This window comes from Echiichthys vipera (genome assembly GCF_963691815.1).
Source record: "Echiichthys vipera genome assembly, chromosome: 12".
NCBI lineage: Eukaryota > Metazoa > Chordata > Actinopteri > Perciformes > Trachinidae > Echiichthys > Echiichthys vipera.
In genome coordinates, this window is record NC_139837.1 from 11,300,817 (window position 1) to 11,320,259 (window position 19,443).

Here is a 19,443-nt window from a genome sequence, read left to right on the forward strand (position 1 = left end):
TTTTTTTGCTAATTAGAAGCATTTTCTGACATTCATAGGCTGGGACTCAGATAGATGAACTTATTTCACTACATGCTATTTGGCATCTTCAAAGACTAAAATCCTCTTTCTCTCTTTTGTGGTTTTAGGCTGCCATCAGCACGCAAATGAACACTTCTAGAGAATTCACTTAGAGGATCATCCTGCATTTGGACAGCTGTCTTTTCACTGCAGGGATTTGTCATCAAGGAATATATCCTCCCTTTTGAAAGAAAGCACTTTTCCCCCCTTTTTTTAATCCATTCACTGCTAATTTCCACCTGTCTTTCTGGGTGCCTAATGAAGGAATATTAATCTTGAATGACTTCTCACTATTCAGAGCCCACCAAAAACCCAATTCATACTACCACCAAATATTCTAAGCCGTTTTAGCTGTCAGTTCAGATGCGGACTTAACCTTTGCCCTGGGAGAGTTGTTTTTTCCCCTCTCCTCATGAGGTCTGCACAAGTAAATCCCTCCAAATCTCTTTCTCTCACTCACACAGACACACTCACACACACACACACACGCAGACACACGCACACACACACACACACACACACACGCACACACACGCATACACACGCACACAAACCAAAGGCCACCAGGTATGCCCTACTGTCACCCAATCTCCCGTAAACAGCACACCTCACTGCTCAGACCTGCTCCCACCAAAGCTGCAATTATGTGAGTGCTGCCTAAAATGCCCTGGGCACTTGCACCCCTATTCAATTCTCTCCTTTCTAATTACCACTGCCTCAGGACAGGTGAGGAGTCAGGGCCGATAAGATCTTTCCTTTTTACCTGTAGCCAAAACACACATGCACACAAACACCCAAGGTTTGAGGCCAAGATACACGCTCAAAGGCACCCGAGGTGATTTTCCTTTCTAATTATAATCTTCCAAAAAATGTTGAGAATTTGCTTTTAGACAAAGAGTAGTTTGGAGTAGAAAACTCGGCGGAGGTGGCTGGGTTACAAGGTGACTAAGGTCTTTAAGGTGTGTTTGTTTTTTTTCTGCAGGTGTGTTATTCCAGAAGGGTAATTTGGGATTATGATTGATCAATTAATGTGAAATACACACTTACATTGTGACTGGTAAACAATAATTATAACCCCACAGAAAAAAAAATCTTGAAAACATGGATTCTGACATCATCTCTTCTCTGACAGGCATCTGACAAGTCGTATTATTTATGACCAAAAAGTCCTTTATCATGAGACCATTAAAAAATGAGAAATGGTTCCAGCAAATAAAGTACCAAAGATAAATGGCTTGGCAAATGCTTTCCATGAGAGGTTATTCGAGCAGCGCTGAAAGACATGCAGACTATCTTGAATGCTCTCCGGGTCACCAGTCAGCCGCGGACCCCTTTTCGACTGATTGCTACCAAAGGTGACAACAAGCACTTAACCGCACGTAAACAGTGTCAACATGATGATCTATCGCCATGAGTAGTTTGAGAGTAAAAAGAACCATTTGTAGCCGTAATTATCATTTATCACTGGCATCGTCAAAAGGGAACCGGCTGCACTATCAAGTAGATACAGGTAGGGATCTTAACGTCATGTACCCGAGAAAAGAAAAAGAAAACTTTTCTTTTTACTCTCTCCTATTATTCAGTAATCTGATCTTCCTGTCCTCGGGCTCCAAAACAGACAGGTAGAGAGCAGGTGATACCGCATTAACCTCTTTCCCCGCTGCTGAAGCAAAGTTGAAAAACGTAAATGAGAGATTTTAATCTTTGCTTCACGGACCATGTATTCTGAGCTATGCATAAGCAGAGAATGGAGTGTTTCTCTCTCACACAATGGGGACGTGCGTCGCTTATTGACAGGTTGCATTAATGTGAGGGGCAATCACCTGTGATTATTTCTCAACTGCCAACCCTCCTCCCTCCCTCCCAATGCCACTGTGCACTTCCCTCACACCTCCTCCCCCTGTGCCTCTTATCTTTTCATATTGTTCTCTGCTTCAATACCTTCGCCGCTGGCACAAGTCTCAACACTGCTGCTAAGCCACAGATTAATGATTAGGCATTACTCTACTTGTCTCTCTTTTTCTCTCTGGTTACGCCTCCCTTTCTCCTCGTCCTATCCCCCACTTATCCAAATTTCTGTCCTTTCTATCCCCGTGCCAAACACCACTTAACCAACATGGCACCTTCAGAGAAAGTTAAAAAAAGAGGGTTAAAAAAAACAGCTGCCTCTGACACAAAAGAGTGAGACAAAAAAAACTCACCGAAGGCAGCGACTTTGATGAGGATCGCATGGAGGTCAGATGATATCATCTCAGAGAGCAGGGAACCTTGGTCGCGGCGCCACAGGTAGGCCAGGGGCTGCAAACCTAGCCGCAAGCACCTGGGGGAACAGGGGAAATGGAAAAGTTAGAGCAGTAGGTTGTAGACAGGGAAGGATATGTAAAGCAGTTATTGAATATTTGCCATCTTCAGAAGAACTTCAAAGCCAACTGGGCTGGGCACCTTCTTCAGTTGTGGGAAGGCTGCCACCCTGATGGGCCCACACAACATGCTCCCACCTGCCACCACTGCCCGTGGCTTTAAACAAAGACAAAACAAGAACTCCATCTTAAGCTGTGGCTTGTCAGTCACATAAAACTGTGGAACGCGCACGTTCAAAGCAGGTAACTGGACCTGAAAAAGTCTACACACAAATGTATACTCAAGAAATGTGTGGGACATTTATAGTATGTATATGCATCCAGTGTGTATGAGGAAACAATTGTTGACTGACAGCAGGATTTGTAGAGAGCTTTTGTGCTGCAATGTGTCCAGTCTGTGTAAGTTTAGAACAAGAAAGAACAAAGAGAGAGACGACAGAGGGCAAAGGAAAACAGAGAGGAAAAATAAAACAAGAACGAGTATTAAAAAAAAACTTTGTGGGTATCTGTGTCACGAGGAAACCATCTCATCTTTCAGCGAATAAGAATGTTGTGTTTCACCCATAATGGGAAAAGTGTATTTTTTTAATATATATTAACAAAATCACGTGACAATTATGGAGCTATCAGTTTCATTCCTTTTCTTGAAATCATTGCTCCATAAAAACAGAGCGGCACCATAGAAATCAAAGCTAGAATAAATAAAAATGGCATAAACAAAACTCAAGTGTGTATATGTGTTTAAACAAAATTAGGCCGAGTTTGGAACACACGGTGACTTCAGAGGATGTTCTCTTTTCCTTTAGTGGACCTCAGAGTGTGCGTCATTCAAGTTCAGAGGCCTGAACGTAGTGTTTGTGCACTCGTGAGTGTGAGTGTGTGTGTTGGACTTACACATTTTCCACACGGACCCTCTGGTAATCGGAGAGAATGGCCCCTACAGACACCGCTTCGACACCCTCCTTTTCCTGTGGGAAGGAAAAGATGGAGGAAACTTAACTGAAAAAAAAGTTTTCTTGCCTTTTCCATTATTCAATGTGCGCAGTGTGCATTGTAACAACTATATGACGTCACCATCCCATGGGGCCAAATACTTGCTCGACCTACAATGGTATCCCAAAGTGTTGTCTGAACAAAACCACGCAAACACATGTTAACATATACACACACAGGCTGAAACAGACAAAGAAAGCAGATTCCTGACGACTCTTTCCTTTCATGGGTACCGCAGTCCTGTGGGGATGTTTACACTCTGGTCATATCAAGGCCTTTCTGGTCCAACCCATATCCCCTGGATGGTTGTCTGCATGGCTCTGTGAGTGAACGTGTGTGTTTGTGCGTACTTGTGGGTGTGTGAGTGGAGGCACCGGCACGACCAAAGGCAGTTCCTGGACCTTATCAGCACGTCTGGTGTGCGCAGGGAGATGAGTGTGTCTGGCCAAGGCTTCCATCCACTACGCGCTGCGGCTCGGAGACGGAACCGCGGTGACAGCTTGAAGTATCAGTAGAGCATTGTGTCTTTGAGTGGCATGTATCTTTAATATTGCTGAGGGCTAATCTAATTGCTTTTCATATCATATTCATATTTCAGAAACAGTGAGACAACTATGCACTCGAGAGATACTGACACAGCCTTGAGATGCGTTCAATCTTCTCGTGTGAAAAAACAGACTTGATCCGGAGTGACGCGCACAAACAAACACCCATAGGTGCAAGCGAGGGGTTCAAGCATGGGGTGCAGCCTTGCACACATACAGGCATACATAGGCATGCACGCACAACCCCCTTCCCTACCTTCATGCACAACCCCGTTCCCTACCATCATGCCCCTCCCCTACAGACACACACCTGCAGATTCATTAGGGCATTACATGGGCTGTAATTAGAATGAGAGACAAGGGTGGAAGCAGTGAAGGGATGCACAAGTCTCCAGTAAATTACCTTGTAGCCATTATCAATTTCCCTGGCTACTGGTCCTTAAGATAACCCCCCCACACCCCACACCCCACCCCTCCTTCTCCCTGTGGTCCCTTCCTGCAATTTTTCTCTGCCTGATAAACATGCTGATTAAAGCGAACAGCGTGTAAACCTTTGATACTTTCCTAAATGAAATCCATGCCCTGCCTGGGGCCTGTCGCTGCGTTGCAACGCACTGTGCCTCACACACACACACAGCTCCACGTAGGCGTGCCAGCTAATCAGATAAAGGATGTGCTCTGTGTGTATGTGTGTGTGTGTGTGTGTGTGTGTGTGTGTGTGTGTGTGTGTGTGTGTGTGTGTGTGTGTGTGTGTGTGTGTGTGTGTGTGTTGTTTACAGTGCAGCAGAGGATGTGAGGAATAGAGCTGAAGTTAAAACACACACAGACAAATACACAGCCAGAATTTAACTCTTTGACCTAAAGTTAAACACCAAGAGATCTTAAGAACTCGGGATTCAGTGCTCGAGTTTTAATACCTCTCCAATGTGTCCAACATTGGAATATACATTACAGTCAATTCCACTGCCCGGTGACAGTAATTAAGTCAGACTGATAACATTTCAGCCCAGCACAGAGCGAAGGCGGCTGTAGGCAGTGTCATGTAATTCTAGGTAAGCCTCAGGGCCAGCACTCTATTCTAATACAATGATAACCTTTTCCCTAAATACAACTGTCACTTCCTAAAGAGGCATATTAGGTGGTAAAGAGCGGGATAAGGAGAGACGGAGAGAAGGAGGAAAAGAGATAGGAATGGAAGTGTTGAAGGAGTGTGCTAGATCAACACCAATTTGGCCCGTTGGCTTTAAACCTGGCAGGACCAGACTTGGCCTGACGGAATAACAGAAGATCAGCAAACAACATCCTTGTCTTGTGTTTTTGTCTTTCCGTCTCTCTCTGTCTCTACTCCTCTCCAGAGGCAGACTGTTGTACGTACCCGGGCCTTTGAGGTTCGACTTGACCAATTAAACGGCTTTTCTTTTCACTGGCTCTCATTACATTACATCATGCAGCCTTGAAATACCCAGGCATACTCGCCCACTAATGATAACACAAGACAAATTTGTCACACATCTCCCTTGTTCTCAGTGGAGACTCCAGCTCGTAGACCTTTTGCCAAACAGCTTTGGAAAATGATTATTTTTGGATGCGGTTGTGTTTTCATCGCTATTATAGCTATCACCAGCAGACAGGCAGGAATGAGGGGGCAGCTAATGCTGCTCTGGACGCCATTTTACAAATTCTAGACATACTTTCTCATTGTAAGAAAGGTAGGATACATTATTGTGAAGAAGTGCTTTATGAATGAATAAATCTGAATTCATGGATATTATGGGAATTGTTTCATGTGTATTCATGATGCCATAAAAAACTACAAACTTTGATTTTATGGTAGCTGAAAAATCTATCAAAATGTTTTATAGTGGGAATACCTGACAAAGCGACAAGGTAGCTCCTGAAGCACAGTATAATAATAAATAATAATAAAATCTTTATGAGAGCTATCTGGCTAAACGATGTTTTGACTACATTAGAGGTGGGATCCGGGTAAGGAGCTAACACAACGATAAATCAAGGCAGAGGTCATCAGGACTCTTGTGACCCGCGAGCCACTTTTCTTTCTTCATGACTGTTGGCACAAGATTCGAAGAGAGAGCTCCCTGCCTGCCCCCGATTCCATGTCACTTTTCTTTTTTCAACATTTAATGACCCCAGCTCATTAAAGGAAGCTTCACCTGATCCAGGACCTGAGGCCCTGCATTAACTCACGCCCGGAGCGGGACTAATTCTGGCGTGGCGTTGTGCAACAGTGCAACCCCGTAGCAGCCCCGTCAGACACACACTAAACAAAGGCCTGGCCTGGCTTCCCCGTCCTCTCCAGCAGGCTGAAAAGCTATTAATGAGGATCTATGGCCCAGAGCAATGGAAGCCCTCAGTCCCCCCAGCCATGTCCATCAGGGTACTTAGCCCCATGCAGTCATTAACTTCTGTTACTAATTGTCAAATTCATTAAACTAATCCTTCCCCCACATCCGGATGTCTCCCGTGGAAATGGATGGAGAGGACTGAGTTATTAAGATGTCAGCTGTGGGGAAGATTAAGGCCAGCAGACATGCTTCACAAAGAAACGATACGGCCATTAAACTCTATATCAAGGTAGTGTGTGTGATATACTTTGTAATTATATATACATTCGTCTTAGTAAGGGAGTAAAAGAGTGGTTCAAATGTATTCACAGTCACAGACATGCCTTCAGTCAAGATATGTATCTGCCCCAAAGATAAATACCAAAGTTGACAATCATAAAGCAAAGAATTCGGCTTGAGAATGCAGCGATTTCATCAGCCTAAAAGGTACTTGCGCATGCCACACATTCAGTCTGGGTAATATTCAACAGTCAAAACCATTAAAAGCGACCAAGGCAATTAGAAAACCATAAAATATTAAAAATTCAATATTCATATTCATATGGAATACATCAGAACACTCATTAGCTCGCTCTCAATGGATGTCACAATGAGGTCTTAATTATACACCCTAACAATACAAAGCTCCATTTTGCAAAATGGTGGGTTTCCAAAATGCCTGCTTCAGCTTGTTCTGACAACTGGGACGCCAGCGTTGGCAGATCTTGGCTATTACAGACACGAGGCCACATATTTCCATTACAAAATACTCTTTTTATTGAGTCCAAAGTTATTGACACATGCTTTGTATTATCTTACGGCCTCCTGTATGTTATATGCTTGTGTGTGATGGCAGGGAGGCGGAGAAGAAGACAAAGTGAAGAAATTAATTAAAGTGGTTTGAATGACAGTTTGCTCAAGGGCACCGGGGTACCATCACAAGCTTCCTATTACCGCATCCGCACTGTCATATCGACACCACATCTGACCTCACAGCCTCCTGTCCCTTCCCCCCTTCTCTCCGACACTCCTCTACATCCCTCTCTTCCAGGATCCATCAAGTAAGTGACTGGACGCGACATGGTTTTAATGTTCTCTCCATTAGATCAGCTCTGGGCCTGTTTTAATGTAATGGGATTGTTCTCCCCTGTTCCCCTACATGTTGGGAACATGGAAAGGGGGTTGGACCTTGTTGTAGCAGCTCAAGTAGATGTGGTACAGGGGATAGGGCCAGGTGGGGTCAAGCGATTGTGTTTAATGTAATGCGGACATAGTTCCCGGGGCGTGTTGGGCTGTCCTGACAACTCAGACATGCCAAAAACTGACAGGAAGCTTAGTGTGAGCTTAGTAGGAGGAGACATTGGTTATTTGTTTTAAATCAGCTTCCTCATTACCATTCTGTACAGACAGTTACACTCCAAGGTGACTCCCAGAGTTGGTGAAGGAGTGACAGGATGTGGAAGAGGTGTGCACAAGGTACAGGATATAGTTTGGATCATTTATAATGTTATAAGTCACACCCAATGCTTCCGATATTATATGATTCTTTTATATAATGAGGCTAAAAAAATATGTACAATGTCTGATCCATCAAAATATAGCAACAAATGGACATGCAAGCTTAACGAATGTCTTTGTAAAACAAACATCGGCCAAACCTTGTTCTAAAAGGCTTTCAGAGACATTCCCTTTGGTAAATTGGTGGGGCTGTCTGTTTGAAGCAGCTGTTGAAAGACGGGCTCTTCCTTTGTGCTCGCGGATGGGCTGGCAAGATGACTCACCACGTGTCAGTCTTCAGCCATACAGAGTGGTGGAATAAGAAAAACAAACGGCTCACTAAGCCAGCCGCTCATAAACCTAAATACCCCGACTGGTTACTGAGATGATGCAGGTCAGAGTTACAAGAAGGGGAGAGAGAAAGCAGAATAGGGAAAAGTCTTAGCCTCGCTGAGGCAATGATGCAGGTGTGAGCGGCCAACAGAGGATACAGAGGATATGACATGAGGCATTGTCTCATCAACGCGATGAGTGAAGGACGCTTATCAGCCCACAGAAAAGTGACAGGCCAGTGCACTGATTTGGGTCCAGTGAGGAATGAAAAAGAAGCACCAAATTAAATCTGTGAAGGTACCACTGCAGCTTTTCATGGGTTGTATTTGTACAGTTTCCTAGCCTGAAGTTTACACACACACACACACACACACACACACACACACACACACACACACACACACACACACACACACACACACACACACACACACACACACACACACACACACACACACACACACACACACACACACACACACACACACACACACACACACACACACACACACACACACACACACACACACACACACACACACACACACACTTTAGTCTTGGATAGTGATTCATTTACAGTGACAGAGCTGTTTTCAGCGACAGAGCCTGAGCATAAATATGCCATGCCGCACAGCTGGAAAATGTAGAAATTCATCAGGGTTAAAAAGTAGGGAGATTAACGTTTCACGAGTTTCCTCTCAGATATATATGGTTACGTAAACACAGGCCCAGCCAGTTGTCAGGCAGGGAGGGAGAGGGCCTTGGCCAAAGCAAGCACAAAGCCCTAGTTTCAGCAGGCCAAGGACAAGGAGGCTTTCCATATCTACACCCGTGGAAAACTAAATGTTGGGAAGCAGCGAGAGACAGAGGGTTGTTTATTGATGCACTCTGATGTCCATGAATACTTTCAATTGAAGCAAACAACTTCAGTTATTACTGCATCTTACTAAATGCAATATTTTAATGCTTGTTTCTACATTAAACAAATTGTCACTTTGTGCCTCGATGGGATTTATTTTAAGATGACGAGAATTCACGTAACTTCCTCCAAATGCTCAAGGTCTTGCCATTAAAAGGATAAGGTGTCCCGATAAATAAGCATCAGCAAAAGTTTTCTTCAGGGCATAAAATAAAGCCATAATCCCAGCTCTGTCATAGCAACATCCCACTTGGCTGAGGTAAGAGTATTTAAGCGCCTCAGACAGGAAGCTGCTTCCAGAAAGCAAGTAGGACGGAATCAAAGAAGGAGTCTCATGCCACAGAGAGGTAAACTATGTCAGTTGCTTTTCATGGTCCGTAACAACCACCTAGTCCACAGGGTGTACGCGCGCACATGTACTGACGTTCACATATATACACACAGTCAAGAACCGACCTACAAACACACACACACGCACTTCAAAATGTAAATGTTTTTCTGGTGAGGTCAGGTTCCAGGCTCTTGGCATCTAGGCTCTCCTGTCCTCTATCCTCCATAGCTCCAACAGACATCATTGAACAACCCCCCCAACACACACACACACACACACTCTCTCCCCAGAGAGAGACTGGAGGAAAATATAGCAGTGATGCTGGTTTAACCCACTCTCCAGACTCCAGACAGTGTTTTTCTACGGCTAGTTATGACTTTCGCCGCGGGAGGTGATGGGGCCTGCCACAAATATTTCTTGAGGGGAATGGTTCACAAAACAAAACATAAAAGCCCTCTTAATTTTGAAGTAGATGAATGGCAGGGAGTTGAAAGAGTTATTATTCCTCAGCTTTCTGTTCTGAGAAAGGCACCATTTGGCCTGAATTGCTGTTAGTACTGGTGAGTTTAAAAGGCTTTATTACAAGTCCAACCGCCTCAGTCACTTGGCTGGATTATCCTTCACGCTCTTCTACGGGGCTTAAATTAAAACAAATCCAAATAGAGCGGCACGTTAGCCTGTGGAATGCAAATCTAGCTTCATATGTTCAGCTTCACCTGACATGTTCATGAGGAGAAAGCAGAGAGACTGAAAAAGTACATTTTCATTGAGGGTGACAGTGAAGATGCAACAACAGATCTCTGATGATCAAAAGTAGTGGCAGTTGTTTTGAAAGGAAGGACATCCAAAGGCATTTTGAAGAAAAAGTGACAAAACACACAATGACAAAAATGAGAAAAGAAATCAAATTTGGTCAGCCAGGCTTGGAAAAATTATCACAGCATTTCCTTCAATTTTGAATACAAACTATCAAACAAAAGAGAAATTATAGTGATACATTTTCTATAATGACACATTTACATAAGTGCATAAAAAAACATATTAGCCAATATCTCAAAATGCAAATAACTACTATATACGTACATCTACCATTCATCCAGTATCAAAATAAAATCAGAAAAAAGACTATAAACACACACATTCTTCATTGGAACAATGTTCAACCAAGCAGTAGTAGTGGCTCATGCCCTTGGCAAGGCGAGATAAGGCTATCAGCTTCCATCATCGCTAAACAAGATTGAGCAAAGTACATTAAGCAGAAAAATACAAACAAATTACAAAGGCTTGAGGCTAGGCTCTTTATCTAATGTTTGTGGGGACTGTTAGCGTCAGTTGGAGGGAAATGGGCCTGCGTCTAATAGATCCTGTCCCACCACTTCCACACGGCCAGCGAACAATACACAGCGCCATTATCTCAGCGCTAATGCTATCCTTCCTCATGTGCAAAACAAGCCTGCAATCTCAACCCCGATGCCACTGTGCCGACCAACATAAATACAAGCAGTCTCAGACCAAAGGAAAAGATAACAATGGCTATCACAGAGAGAGGCGACAGAGAGACAGCTGTTTGAGGGAATCTATACTAGCTCACGCTGACTTAATACTGAAGCACGGCGCTCTCAACTTGCACCGAAAACATAATAAAAGAAAACTTTCAGCAAAGTGATTTTCCATTGGTTTTAAACTGCTTGTAAGCTTCTTCCAATAACACCATTTAGAGGTCTCTCTGCACCACAAACCAGCTACAACAAGCTTGCATTAGCTTTGTTATTGATCTGATCTCCTAAACCCCCGCTGTGACCCCAGAGGTCATGATTTATGTATTAAGCAGCTTTTTAAAGAAATCCATTTTCCTGTTGAGCCCCCAATGTACGTCTAATGCTGCACCATGCCGGTAATCAGAGAAGGACTGTGTGTTTGATTTTGACCACCCCCCCTCCTCCATAGTTCACACCCCTCCTCAACGACTTGTCTCACAACACCTCAGCTCCCTAATCAATACAGCCGAGCTCCTGGTTCAATTGGAGATTCCTCTGCCTGCCCTCCTCCTCCTCCTCTCTGCTCCTTTCTTTCTCCTCTTTCCTTCCTTTCCTCGCAGCAGGATACATCTCCATCAGGGCACTCGTAACAACGCGGTGCCAAGGCTTCTGAAGGGTCCAGATGAAAGTGCGACGACAATACAGTGGAGACAAAGATGCCAGTAGACGAAAGGAAAGACAGAGCGAAGGAGAGGAAAGAATGAAAAAGAATGTTTGGACTTGTGGACAGACTGCCTCTGCGATCTCAGAGGGCCCCACTCTTGTCTGCTAATGTCGATAACGGAGCAGCGGTTAGAGGCTGAGGATGAGGGGGGAAGTGTGTGTGTGTGTATGTAATAAAGGTCAGGAGAACCAGGCAATGGGAGAGTGTGTGCAAGTTTAAGAAAAGGATTATCTCACTGAAAACAAGGTGTTTTAACACAAAGCAACGGAAAGGAACGTTTCATCTACAAAGGCAAAAGGTCTCAGTGCACCTCTTCAAGACTATCCCCCCAGATGTCTCTAGAAAAAAAAAAATAACAGTTTGATAAATTAAAAAAAGGGAGGAAGATGGGTGTTAACTGACCGGCGATACAGATATCCAAAAAAAATAAAGCAGTGTTTCTGAAAAGTCGAACGCATTAGGGGATATGAAATTAGATTTGAAAGTAACATTCCCATCGTTCTCAAAGCTGGGTCTCAGTACGACAGAGATGTCACAGTGCTGCTAATTAGAGCTGGCAGAAAAGAACGTGTGTGTAGATATCATCTATTGTTCCTCATCACTGTAATGAGCTTAAATGTCTTTGTCTTTATTCATCAGCTCAGAGGTTGTAGATTTGCTGCAATAGAGTCACTATCTTTTTTTTAATAAATTATCTATCACTACATCAAGTGATTGAAGCTCTAGTTGCATCCTCCCAAAACTCACTGCTATCCATGCCCTTTAGGCTGTGCTACTTGCAAGGCACAACATCTTTGCAAAATGTTCTATTTGCTGAAAAACAGAAAATTCTAATACAAAAAAATAAAAGCTTCTAATCCATACTAAATAAGTATTTTATAGTTGGCAGAGAGAAAACGGGTGTATACAGATGAGAACAGTGAGAGCATGCCTTCCGACCATAGAGTGTTGAAAGAAGGAAAACTGGGGCAAATAAGAGATGCAGAGGTGTGCAAGGGGAACAGAGATAGACCTGTTATCATGTAACAGAGGCCCGATTTGACCTGACCTTGAACAGACGAGCGTGCACGCGTGCGCACACACACATGAGCAGGGTCACACGGCATAAAGAGCCACTGTGTCAGGTCACAGAGCACAGAGAGAAGGATAAAGGACTTGAGGGATGTGATATGACTAATATGAGGGTTTTTTTGCAGGCCTTCGGGGGGACTGGCATTACAGCCAGGGGTGACTGACACTGCTGATCTGTATCACACATCAGAGCAGATCACAGTAGGGAAGAGCAGCCCAACCACACACATGAAGTATGGACACAGCCTATGAAATCCAATTTCTTAATACACACCAACAAGGATACTTTGACATAAGAAAAAAAGGGAGAGTATTTCAATCAAAATGTTATACTTACACAGTTATCTTTTCACATAATGTTCATATTCAAGTAGCTTGCCGTTGAAGCCTGACACAAGAACCTCCCCTATGCTATAAAAATATACCTCTACAGTCATAGATGTGCAAAAGTGAATGATCCACCCCCCACCGTTGACAAAACTGTTATTTCTCCCCCTCAAAGAGCAGGTTCAAAGATCAGCACCTAGCAGGATGGGATGGGGTATGCTGTGGCTTGCATGTCTATCAGGTTACACACTTCAAAGACACACTGCCATACACAGCCAGCGATGAGAGCAAAGAGGCCGAGGATAGGGCCACATTGTTTTTCTGCCATTATCACTACTGCCAGGGGATGGACGGCTCATTTTTTTCCTATTATAATTGAGGGGTTTTTCCTCCATCAACAATGCCTCTGAAGAATATGATCTCTTCCTTTGAATCTTTTGAATGGCTGCAAACATTCTCCGAGAGGCCAGAGTGTAGAGAGTGCCTTTGGTTTGTCAGCTTCTTGGGATGATCTATAGATGGCACTGTTGGCTCATGCTACAGGTCTGTTGCCAGCATCTCAAAAGGAGGAGGAGGGACGAACATCCACTTAAAACTCATCAACTCTGGATCTGAGAAAAAAAAAATCTTTCATCTATGCTCAAGTGTCATTTGCCAAATATAATCGTGTAACTTCTAATTAATTCAAACTGCTAGAAAGAATCTTTCAAAATATCACACTTTCCAAACAGGGCGCATTTTTTCATGCAAAAACAGTTCTTTTCCAGTAAGGGTGATTTAACGGCTCATTATCAAAAGAAGTGCAGCCCCCTCCCCCGCCTATAATTTCCATCACCAATCAACAACACCATAAACTTTATGGTGGAAGAACAAAGACATTATTTTGCTTAGTAAACCAGGTATACTGTATGTCTTGAACATAACTGAATGTGAATATAGTCCATGACATTTAAAGAGGAGATTTGAGACGCCCTGACAGAATTGTGTTAGTTTCTAATAACAGAGGATGCAATGACATGTAACTTGCATGCGTTTACTACCCTTCACCATGTGGTACACATAAGTAAACCTATCGATTAGTGAAAACGGCAAAAAAGCATTCAAGAGAGCAGTAACTAGAAATTTGTGAGAATAAAGTTGCATTCTTATGGTTGACATCACTCAGTGAGAGAGAGAGGAAGCCTGTTGTTTACGGTGCAGGTCTGTTGATGATGGTGAGAGGGGTAAACGGGGAGACGACTGGAGGTCTGCTAGCCTGTGAGGGCCCCATGGGAGTCCAGCTGCCCTGATCTATGGCCCGTCTGACTGGTGAGGTCAGACCAGAGAAGCCCTGGAAATCGGAAATTAGCAGCCTTTTACAATTAGAGCCCTGACCACAGGCAGAGATGGGATATTGCATCACGTACCAGTGAGTTGTCCGCTATTTGACTGTGAACACTCAGGAGAGCCCCAAAACCAGAAATTGGACCGTATAAATGTGTGTAAAGAAAACACACAAACAAGATCTTTTTCATGTAGCCGCATGCGTAAAGCCTGCGATTTAGACAGAAGACGACAAAGAAAGTCAGGCAGAGGGCGCAAAATGCCCTAAGGCGGGTTAACTGGCCCTTGCCACCCAGGCGGTGTGCAGACATGCAGATACCCTGGAGCGGTCCTCAGCTCCGGATGAACATGTCTCCACAAAGACCAACAGGAATCAAGCACCACCCTCCCCCCCTCTCTCATTTACACCACGTCAAGCCAACTCCCATCTCACCAACAAACTCCTATCCACCATCCCATAAGAAGCTCTTAAATTTTGATGCTGCAAGCTAAAATGACAGGTTGTGTGTAGATGCAGAGGAGGAAAAGGTGTTACACAGGATCAATCCCACACCTTGTTTGCACTGACAGCGGGGAAAGCTGTTGAAGTGTGCGTCCAGGTAGCTTCCCTATGGCTGCAGGCGGTCAGGTAGGCAGGCAGTGCCAGCGGTGTGTTAAACACACATGCAGTTGTCTCAAACCCGTCAGTCAGCCACCCCGCACCACATCAGACCACAGAGGTCTCATACATAATTTGGCATGAAATGAATATTTTCTCAATGTCCTGGCAAAAATGGTATTTGATGAAATATTAATTTGGTGATTAATTTTCGCATCTGATCTTCTGTCAAGTGAGAATGGGATTTTTCCTGTGAAGCCAGTTGTTGGGGGCACCTATCTTTCTCTCTCTGACTTCACACATAAAACTTTAAATAACTGATACAGCTGGCACAGCTTTTTTTTTTGGCAGAGAAAACTTACGGCACTTTTGAAGTGAAATCAAGACATGCTAAATAAGACAGACTAAAAGCACAAACATAGCTTTTTAATCTACTGAGCTGCTTGGTTGCACTTTACAATAGGTGCTAAGGGCTGTTAGCGTACAGCAGGCCAGCTAAAACTAGACAGGCAGGGTCTCTTTGAGACAGTGCTGATGGGCTACAAAGTGACCCTGAATTCACAAAGAATGACTTGTAAAACATCTCCACAGTGTGACATATGTCATGAACCTTAGCCGAGATGAGAAGTTTAGTAGTGCTCTGAGAGCTTGTTCGCTAAAAAAAGCAGCCAAGCATATGTCAGTGTCATGGAGTCGAAACTATGACCATTGTATAAACCCAATGAAGCCAGCCACTGAACATTCCAGATGTATGGTCAAACTTCATTAATTCATGTAATTTGTTCATTTTTCTTTGAGTTGTTGGAAGATGTCTTGTACAACCACCCTGCTTATTTTTATAATGAATACATTTGTGCATACATAGCTTTGTGTATATCTACAGTATGTGTGTGTGTGCATATATTGAGGTTATACGTAGAAGGGCGTTATTAAATTGGATTGTACTGTGTCTGTCCAGTACAAAATTGAAAAAATAGCCAAGCAAATAAATGCAACATGAAGAAGCTGAAACAACACAAGACAAAGAGACGTTTTTGCAAACAGCTATCGAATTTGAATATTGGATTTAAGTTTGGCTGGTGCAAGAATGAGGACAATGGTAGGACAGAATTGCCGATTTTTTTCTTCTGTGTGTGCAAATACAGTTGGCTGATTGTTATGCTTATAAAAAGTTGAAACAACAAATCTGCTTTGCCCTATATCTTCAATACGGCAGCTAGTACTTGTTGATATAATAGAAACATACAGTACAACAATACTGTATCATTCAGGTTGTGTGAGTAACTATTTGCGTTGAAAGTATCTATTATAAATAACAACAATATAATTAAACTAGTAAAATGTATGTGTGCGTATGGAAAATAAGAGGGGGGGGATTCTTAAGGCTTTTTGGCCAGAGGACCTGGGTGGAAACCTGCAAACCCACAAGATGTTAAAAGAAGGAAATCCTTTATTTCTCACTAATTGTGGTTGCGGAGATGCCTACCTTGACAAGGTGTAGCAGCTCATATAGGTCCTCCACCTCATCCCCCTGTGTCACACTGTAGTTTCTGCTGGTGTCCAGGCTTGAGCCCTGGATGGTGTGTCTGTACAGGGGCAGATCCATGACTTCAGCATACAGCTCAATGGCCTGGTGGCCAACTGTCTGGTACATGTAGCTGTCCAGTTCATCTGTGGCATGGAGGAAAGGGTATTTAGGTCAGTGTGTGGTTCTAAGCCACTGATGTGTGTGTCTGATAAACAGTAATAATGCGTATGTGATGTTGCATTTTTTTTGGTAATGGAGTGACACAATTAAATAAAAGTGTAACTTGTTGTTGTTTTTTTTAAAAGTCAACATTTAATAAAAAGAACTTAAACCAATGATCACTAAATATCACCTTGAACATTTGTATAATAAATGTGTAATAATAATAATAATAACTCAAAATGGTTCACAATTGGGTATTTTGTATTTCATATGGATATTTATTTCATTGTGTTTTGATTCTTTATTTTCTTTGGGAATATAGAGAATTCAATACAACAGGAACCAACAACATAACCTAATAGGGGGTCAGTAATTTTAGCTAAATTCTCATTATCCTATATCTGCAGATTTATTTTTTTTTTCATCACATCTGAAAATCCTGAGAAATGAGCATCATATTTACCAAAGTGATCAAAAACTGATCAAAAAAAGATATTCAATTTACTATAATGTAAGACTGACAATAGTTGCAAATCATACATTAGTTACACTAGTGTTATCAAATATTAGGGCATTATACACCCAGCTTTTATGGTGCATTAATTACTAAATGTTACAATGATCATTATTAACATAGTCATATATTTATACATTATGTGTTAATGTTAAACATGAATTTGGAAGTCACATTGAATCCATAAGCTTAATTGTATCTATCCATGGCTACCGACCATATAAGCCAGTAAGCCTGTCATCAAGGTTGTGTAAATGCAGTGGCATGCACAGACGTCTTAAAGGGCAGGGGTGGAACGGGGAAAAGGGCACATATAGCACATCATCGCAGCTGAAGAGGGCACTTTAGCACATGTTTTGGCTCCTAGAGTGCACTTTAGCACATGTTTTGGCTCTAAATGGCACTTTAGCACACGTTTTGGCTCCTAGAGGGAGACCGCCCCCTCTGCCCCCCCTGTGCACGCCACTGTGTAAATGTATTTATTTATTCACAAATGTATCTTTGCTAATAGTACATTGCATTCATGTTAGTGTACAGATTTACAGACATATTTATTGGGGGGGAGAAACGTTGGAAATATTAAACTATGTTACGGACCCCCCTGCAGTAACTCTGAGGACCATCTTAGAGTCCTAGACCCCCTATTGAAGACCCCTGGTCTAGCGTTCTACAAACCCTACTGTGGGATTTAAAGTAAGTTACATAAAGTTCTGCCGTACTTCGATTGTGTAGTTTCTTGGTCCGCAGAAATGCAGCTGGCTGGCCCATATAGCCCAGCCACTGCAGGCCCTGCAGATCACATAAACCCCAGGCAGCAGCGCATCTTCCTCACCTGTGTTAGCAGGACGGAGATTGGCCAGAGCTACGATCCGGTGCCCAGCAGCGACGCACTGCATCATGTTGTAGCAGCTGTCCTTGCCCCCACTGGAACACAGCATGATAAATAGGCACAAAGGTAAAGCTGTGTTTGAAACAATGCGGACGTATACATTATCAGGGACGTACGGTTAGTGATCTGGGAATACAGCAGCATTAATAATCAGTGAAGATTGAACGTGTCTGTAGCTGTACTGTACTGTACTGAATTAGCTACTGTGCGCTAGTCTTGTCACAGGCGAAATACAATACCCCTCATAAGCACTTGTTCTGTTTGTTGAAGCGTTTGTTGACATCAATCCATCTGAGAGTCACTGCCATGCAAGCAAAAGGCGTCAGTGACAGAACTGTGAGACAGTGAAAGCAAACAAACGTGGTTACCTTATTAACGCGACCACTCTCATCGTCTTAGTTTTTGCTCAAGAGACTAATGACATCAAAAGTATTGTCTGTAATGGTACACAACGTGATATCTGTGCTTAGCAACCGGTGAATGTACACAACATGTGAGAGCTAGACTTCCGGGTTCTTAAAGGACCCTTCTACATACAGAGTTGCCCTCTAATATGCCTGATAGAAAATCGATCCCTTGCATTTCTCTCTTTCTTTTCTATCAAAGTTTTATTTAACAGGCATGATCATAATAATGATTATTAGTGAAGTATTGCCAGGTTGTTCAAAGTTAAAAATCTTTGTATAAATACTGTGACATTTTCAATAAGAAGTGAATTAATTGTGTTCACATTACTAATAATGAATGACACAAACAAGAGACATGCCATTTAAAAACATTAAAATATAAATAAAAGTATAATAAAACAACAGTAATTAATACAATAATATAAAAAAGATGAAGAAAAAAACAATCTGACATTATTTTCATCACATGTTAGATTTGAATAAGATGCAAGGCATCACATGTGAAAGCAACAATTTCAGATAAACTTACTTTTATTTTTTTAACTGTTGATGCAAACTGTTCTATAATATAATCAAAGTGGATATGCACGGCAACTCTAGTACTGACATTGACATGCATTCTTTGCTGCCTGCATCTCAAGAGAGGACCAAAAGTCCACGCACTGGTATCCACACACAGGTTGCGCTTGTCCTCTGAGGGAGCCCTATTTTGCTCAGAGGAAAGCCTTTGATGCTCTTTTTGCTCTCTGTTGTTGCGCCAGAGCAGAATAATTGAACTGCTTTAGTGTGCATCCCTCACCTTCTACCCCTAAGCAGGCTAACGGCAACTGGTTTTGTTTGAGATACAAAATTGAGATCGACGTCTCTTCATCCTATTACTTTTAACTAGGTTCCCTTTTTTGTTTTTTTGTTTTTTTGTTGTTTTTTATTCATCCTGAATATATGGCAAAATCTACAACCTGCAGATGAGCATCACTTGTGTTCTTGTACAGGCAGTAAAGACTGAGAACAGGGATCACTTTTGTAATGGATGAATATG

The 19,443-nt window shown here is 42.7% G+C and overlaps 1 protein-coding gene across 1 annotated transcript in view; it reads right to left on the reverse strand.

Moving 5' to 3' along the window:
* The window catches only part of dph6 (diphthamine biosynthesis 6), a gene marked incomplete at both ends in the record, with an annotated part of 55,148 nt that extends 36,760 nt beyond the window's left edge, over window positions 1-18,388 (reverse strand). Inside the window, 5 exons of the mRNA XM_083924570.1 lie at window positions 2,262-2,380; window positions 3,315-3,388; window positions 16,391-16,575; window positions 17,941-18,032; window positions 18,366-18,388. Of these exons, the coding sequence (XP_083780696.1) occupies window positions 2,262-2,380; window positions 3,315-3,388; window positions 16,391-16,575; window positions 17,941-18,032; window positions 18,366-18,388 (493 nt within the window). The remainder of the gene's footprint in view (window positions 1-2,261; window positions 2,381-3,314; window positions 3,389-16,390; window positions 16,576-17,940; window positions 18,033-18,365) is intronic.
* Between the last annotated feature and the right edge of the window lie 1,055 nt (window positions 18,389-19,443).